The sequence below is a fragment of the Lucilia cuprina genome, chromosome 2, assembly GCF_022045245.1.
Source record: "Lucilia cuprina isolate Lc7/37 chromosome 2, ASM2204524v1, whole genome shotgun sequence".
NCBI classification, from domain to species: Eukaryota; Metazoa; Arthropoda; class Insecta; order Diptera; family Calliphoridae; genus Lucilia; species Lucilia cuprina.
This window is the reverse complement of record NC_060950.1, coordinates 58,949,911-58,957,097: the sequence shown is the minus strand read 5'-3', so window position 1 is coordinate 58,957,097 and position 7,187 is coordinate 58,949,911. Positions and strand designations below refer to the sequence as shown.

The window sequence follows — 7,187 nt, the reverse complement described above, 5'->3', positions numbered from 1 at the left end:
TTACTTATAATTAATTTCTTTAATATTTAAATAAAAACAACAAAAACTTAATAGTTTACCATGTAATAAGTGTGTAATGTATTTGTGTATACTCTTCAGCAGAGTTTTGTTAAATTTACTTATATGATACAAATCAACAAACAAACAAAAATTAGAAAATACAAAAAACTCCCCTAATAAAAAAAAATAAAGAAAAAATATAAATTTATATTTAAATTATCTTACAGCTAAATTTAATTCAATAAAAATAATAGTATTAATGTCGTCGTAAACAAACAAAAAAAATAAATATTTATATAACATTACAAAAAAAAAATAAGAAACAAAAATATTTAAGTGTTTAGAGCAGTAATTATAACAAAATAGCGGAATAACAATTAATATTAAATAATTATAAAAAAAACAATGTAAAATTTCACGATAATACACAGAAATTATTAAAAAAAAACAATCTGCAATGTAATTATTTATTACAACACCTAAAAAATATTGTAAAACCTGGTTCACTCTGGGAAACTTTTGTTGAAAAAATTTTGATTTTGTGTGTGAAAGATAGAGATGGTTGATATTTCTTTCTCTCACACACAAAAATCAAAAGTTTTCCAAAAAAAAAGTTTCCCAGTGTAAACCAGGTCTATGTAATTTTGGGATCTTATGTGGGTGCTATGGTCAATTGGTAGCCGATTGCTACATAAATATAGTCGTTGGGGTTTTATATGTTGTGCTGATGTTACTGCCGGTCCACACTAGGAACCTTTTTTGGGAAACTTTTGATTATGCGTGAGAGAGAAAGAGAAAGAATATCATTCATCTCACTCGTGGTACGGGGTTTCTCGTACTCGAAAACTTGTTTTAGTTTGTTATTCTTCTCGTTCGTACAACAACAAATAAATATAATTAACTAGTTGAAACGAAAAGTCGACTTTTGGCATTAAGTTAAAAGTCGACTTTTCGTCTTTTCAACTTTTTGCATTTTATGCAAAGTCGACTTTTTTCAGTTAGTTAAAAGTCGACTTTTAGACTTTTAGTGTTTTGTAAATAGTCGACTTTTCGGCTTTTTTCGACTTTTTGACTGTTTTCGACTTTTATCGATCTTTTTTGATTATTTTCGACTTTTTCCAACTTTTCGACTATTTCAGACTTGTGACGATTTTCGACCTTTTCCGACTTTTTTTCGATTTTCTACTATTTTTGACTGTTTGACTATTTTTGTCCTTTTTCGACTTTTTGATTATTTTCGACTTTTTAACTATTTTTCCGACTTTTCGACTTTTTTTGACTTTCGACTATTTTTGACTTCTTTTTCGACTTTTTGATTTTGCGACTTTTCGACTTTTTTCGATCTTTATTTCCAATGTCAAGTTTTTGACTTTTTTCGCAGACGATAGTCGAGTTATCGACTTTTTTGGAACAAAATAGTCGACTTCGACTTTTTGATTTTTTTCGACAAAAAGTCGATTGTTCGATTATTCGAAAGTCTATTTATAGAACCCTATAATTGACACGTAGTTTCTGAAACAAAACTTTCTTTGTGTGGACATTAAGGAAACTTCAAGAGAGAATTAAGAAAAAGTTTCTCAACAAAAGTTTCTTAGTGTGGACCGGGTAACACACAAGCATATTTTTCCGGTTTACATTTTACTTTTGCCGGCATACAAAGTCTCCTTTAGAAAATCGATTAATTTTAATTTTGAACACTAATATCACAATGAAACTCCATATAAATTTCAATAATCTTTTTTCGACTTTTATTTACAATGCTGACTTTCTATTTAAACTTTTCTTACAATATAATCGACTTACCGACTTTGATAGTCGATTTAAGGATTCCTACTTTATTATTTTTATTACTTTAATTTTAACTTCAAATTTTAACGATTTAATGCTATAAATAAAAACAATTTTCGAAATCATATATATTTGACACACCCTGTTGTTTAATTAAAAACTCACCACAGTAACAGGGTTGTATTTTTACTATTTATTAGTCCAATTAACTGCAGCCAACTTCACATTATTAACCAATTTTTTGAGTTTTAATTTCAATTTCTTTGTGATTTGTTTTATTTAAGCATTTTATATATTATTTCACCAATTTAATTGTTTCAATTGAAATAAAATAAAACATTGTGCCTGCATAAGTATAAAACTGGAAAAAATTTGTGTAAACAATTTAAAAGAAAGCCTTTTTATAATGGCATTTCGCAACAGTGGCTCAATTGAGCAAATGGATTCAAGTATCGAAATGCGTTCTCCCTCTTCGCCTGTATGTGCTATATTGCCAAGAAAACTACGTTTTGCTTCACCTAGCAAAGATGAAGACGAAGAGGCGGAAGAATCATCGAAAGTAATTGTCAAACAAAAATTTAATTTAAGAAGAAATATACTTGATAGTGATACAACAACAAAAACCACACAAAAGTCTGAGACACCAACAACAATGTCTATATCACCACCCTATCGTAAAGTAAGAGCATTAAGACTATTCGATACGCCTGCTACACCTAAAACAATTTTGGAGAAATCATCTGGTAAATGTTTAAATCATCTCTCAGCGGTGGCTGCTGCAGATGTGACCAAAAGACAAGAATCCTTATTTCTAAAGACAGTAGAAAGACCGCGTTCTCTGCCTTTGCATAATAGAACATTGGATCATGTCATGCAACAGCAAACGGCTAATGTAAATCCCTTTACACCAGACAGTAAGTATATTTAATGAATATAAACTGAAATAGTTTTGAACAGGTTTCTCCCATTAAAGGTTTAATGGCCCACAATAAGAAACGTTGTCGTACACAATTTGGACGGGAGAATCTAAGTAATAGATCATTGCAATTGTTTCTCAACAGTGACGAGGACTTAGTCAACGATTGTGAACAAGCGCCAGAAATGCATCAAGCACCAAAGCGTTTAGCTTTGCAGGATACAAACATTAGTCGCTATAAAAAAGAATTTGTTGAGTTATCAGTAATTGGCATTGGAGAATTTGGTATGGTATATCAATGTCTCAATCGCCTAGATGGTTGTATTTATGCCATTAAAAAGAGTATTAAACCAGTAGCCGGTAGTTCTTTTGAGTAAGTATTTTAAAGATTTGGATTATTATAATTTTTATTTATATTTTAATGATTTTTTTTTACAATTCTAGAAAACAAGCTCTTAATGAGGTTTGGGCACATGCGGTATTGGGTAAACATGATAATGTTGTGCGTTATTATTCCGCCTGGGCGGAAGATAATCATATGCTTATACAAAATGAATATTGTAATGGTGGCAGCTTACAAAGTCTGCTACAAAAGCGATCTCTGGTCGAATCAGAATTAAGAATCTTACTCTTACATGTGGCCGAAGGTTTACGTTATATACACTCCAACGATTTGGTACATATGGATCTGAAATCGGGCAATATATTTCTAACAAAAGTACCATCAGTACATAAAACATCAATGCCTCCTTTGACCAAAGAATGCTACGAAACCGGTATGGATGGCATCTATGAAGAACTAAGCAATTCCGAATGGTTGATTACATACAAAATTGGTGATCTGGGACATGTGACGTCGGTCAATGAACCCTGTGTGGAGGAGGGAGATTGCCGCTATTTACCTAAGGAAATTTTAGATGATGATTTTTCAAATCTCTTTAAGGCTGATATATTTTCACTGGGTCTAACGTTATATGAAGCGGCTGGTGGTGGACCGCTACCAAAAAATGGACCCGAATGGCATGATCTAAGAGATGGCAAAGTACCGGATATACCAACATTAAGTCGAGAATTTAATGATCTAATTAAAGTGATGACTCATCCAGATCCTCAGAAAAGACCATCATCTACATCAATTTTTAATCATTCGTAAGTATAAAATAGAATTTGAATTAAGAATTTTTCTTAACTTATTTTAAATAAATACATATTTAATTTTAGCGTTTTAAATTCTTTGGAATCTAAGAGCAAAGCTCAACTAAGCCAGGAATTAACTATAGAAAAACGTAAAAATGAAATATTATTACGAAAACTAAGGGAAGCACGTAAAACTATTAAAGCTTATGAACATAATGCGAAAGGTAAATAGAAAATATACTAAATATATATCATTCTCCAATAATATTTAATTCTATTTATTATAGGCAATCATTCTAGTTTTAATAGTCCTCAAATGATGTCAGATCAACGTTGCTTACGTTCATGTACACGCAAAAAGCGTACGCCTTGTCTAAATTCCAAGATGGATAGTCTTCGTGATCGCAACAAAAATGTTATTAATAATCTAAAATATTAATTTGTTATTTCATTATAATTATGTATGTGTGTTTTCTTTTTTTTATTTTATTTTTATTATTATTTTTATTATTTTGCTTTACTAGTTTGTATGTTTTAAATCATTTAATTTCATTAAATAATATAAATTGTGAAATTTGTCTAACAAACGTTATTCCAATCTCCCCCTCTCTCACTCTCTCACACAGTAGTCCTTAATGCAAGAACCGCTTTTATTATTAATTAAAATATAAGTATCTACTCTTTATGCACTTTGAAGTTTTGTATTCGAAGTATTATGTTTTTTTTCTTGTAATATTTTTTTTTTTGCTTTTTTATTATCAAAATAAAATTTAATTTCAATGGAAAAACACATCCTGTAAATAAGAAAATATATAATATTTTTTAATAGTAATTAATACAGTATTTATATTTATTTCTTAATGCTACACTTTGTTTACTGTTAACACTTTTTATAATAAAAATGTTGCACTACTTTATTCGTAACGAATCATTTTTGTCTTCTTTATTTTATTTACCTTTTGTCCACTCACCCAAACTCCTTATTTGTATGTTATATTTGAATTTTTTTTGTGTTAAAATTAAATTTATTAATAGTTATTTGTTAAGGTATTTTTTATAATATTAAAAATAAAAAATAACAATGATATGGTGGTGTATTTTATTTGAAAAGATCGGCATATGGTTTCTCAGAGCGTTTTCGGCTCATCGAGTTTCATTATTTGTTCTATATTCGTCAATGACTAACTAATAGTGTCCGACCGAACGTTCGGGCGTTCGGTCGACCGAGTGAGGTTCGGCCAATGTTCGGTGTTCGGCGAAATTTTGACCGAACACCGTACGCCGAACTTTTTATAAAATGTTTATTTATCATATTTTTACATCAACAACAAGTTTTAAAAATGCTGAAAATTTGTTTACAGAAGTTATCATACATCCTGGCTGTATAATAAATTTCCGATTTCATAGGTACAAAATGCCTTTTCAGCTGAAACAAGTAGGAAAGTATAGTCGGGCATGGCCGACCATATAATACCATGAGTATTATTTATTTATTTATTTATTTATTTGTATTTCTTTGATATTGATTTGTTTACATTTTATCTTATTGAATAAAGAGGTTAGCAATATATATTCCTTTTCTACTTTAACATTTTGTTTTGTGAAAATATAGATGATGAGTTAATGTATAATTGTTTTGGAGGAAAAATTTAAGAAAAAAAAAACCTTTTTGAAACAATTTCTATGACTAAAAAAAAAAAAAAAAAACTAAGTTGAAGGGGTAAAAAATTATAAAGAGATTAGCTCGTATATATGTTGGAATTCTGAGAGTTCGCATCTTCTAATAAAATTATCTGTTAAATAATTTAACTTAATATTGACAGTATGAAATCCAGCAAGAGTGTGTAGTCTTCGCGTTGAGTAGTGCCATGGAAGTTTAAAAATCATTTTCAAAAGTTTGTTTTGTGCTACTTGAAGTTTCTTCATGTGGCAATTTGCTGACGTTGACCATACGGGTGTACAATAAAACATTATCGGGTGAAAAATAGATTTAATTATTATTTTTTTGTTTTCAATTGATTGTTCCGATTTCCTGTTAATTAGGGGGTATAATATTTGTGTAACTCTGTTTATTTTGTCTACAATATATGGAATGTGGTTTTTGAAGTTTAATTTTGTATCTGATATATAACTCCTAGATACTTAACATTTTCTTCCCAATTAATATTGTGGTTTAAAAATTGTAAAGGATTTTGAGGTGTATAACAAAGCTTTCGCTTCCTCGTAAAATAGATGGCTTTAGTTTTTTCTGGATTAATTAAAATTTTCCATTTTGTAAAATAATTGTTAATTTCTACCAGAGCAGATTCTAAATTATTTATTATATTTTCTGCATATAAATCAGCGCTTAGGATAGAGGTATCATCTGCAAAAATTGTGGTTGTACAATTTGCAAACGATGGAATGTCAGCAGTATAAATATTATATAAGATTGGCGATAAACAGGAACCTTGAGGGCATCCAGCATTTACATGAACTTCATGTGACTTTGTCTTTCCAATATATACATGAAAAGATCTGTCATTTAGGAAACTTAATATAATTTTTATTACCTCTTCAGGGAAGTTTAACGTTTTGAGCTTGTATATAAGGCCGTTATGCCAAACAGAGTCAAAAGCTGATTTGATGTCTAAAAGAACCATTCCTGTTGATTTTCCATTTTCAAATTCATTTTTAACAATTTTCTTAATTTTAAGTAGTGGTTGCGTTGTATTGTGTTGTCTTCTAAACCCAAATTGGTAAGGCGGTAATATTTGATGAACGTCAACAAAGTGATTTTCTCCAATATTTTGCTAATTGATGGTAAAAGACTAATGGGTCTATAAGACTCCGGAGATTCAGCAGGTTTATTTGGTTTAGGTATTGCTATAGTTTTTGATTTTTTCCATTGATTTGGAAAATAACATAGCTTTAAGCAAGCATTGAACAGATTTGTAACATATTTGATTCCATTCTTTGGAAGATTTTTTAAACATATGTTGTTTATTTCATCTATGCCAGGTGATTTTTTGTTTTTAATAATCTTAATGTAGTTTTTCGTTTTTTCCTCTGTTATATAATAACTCGGAGATATATTACATATTACAGAGCCTTTTAACCTATTTACGACATTATTAACCGAAATAGTAGTTTCGTTGTCACTAAGATGGCTTGAGATATTATTGTTTAAGAAAAACGTATCCGCTAAAATATTGCATTTTTCTTCAAGTGTACTGTATATTCTAGAATTAGCTTTAAGTAAAGGTATGTTTTTGTGCTTTCTTTTTAAAATTTTTGATAAATTCCAGAATGGAGAAGAATATTTATCTAATGTAGAAAGCATATTATTCCACGATTTGTTTTTGTA

The 7,187-nt window shown here is 29.4% G+C and overlaps 1 protein-coding gene across 1 annotated transcript; it reads left to right on the top strand.

Moving 5' to 3' along the window:
• Positions 1-2,050: 2,050 nt before the first annotated feature.
• Positions 2,051-4,769, top strand: LOC111681725 (wee1-like protein kinase). Its single transcript, XM_023443617.2, has 5 exons — positions 2,051-2,702; positions 2,762-3,077; positions 3,149-3,853; positions 3,926-4,065; positions 4,129-4,769. The coding sequence occupies exons 1-5, from the start codon at positions 2,195-2,197 to the stop codon at positions 4,278-4,280; spliced, it is 1,821 nt and encodes a 606-aa protein (XP_023299385.2). The 5' UTR covers positions 2,051-2,194; the 3' UTR covers positions 4,281-4,769.
• The last annotated feature ends 2,418 nt before the right edge of the window (positions 4,770-7,187 follow it).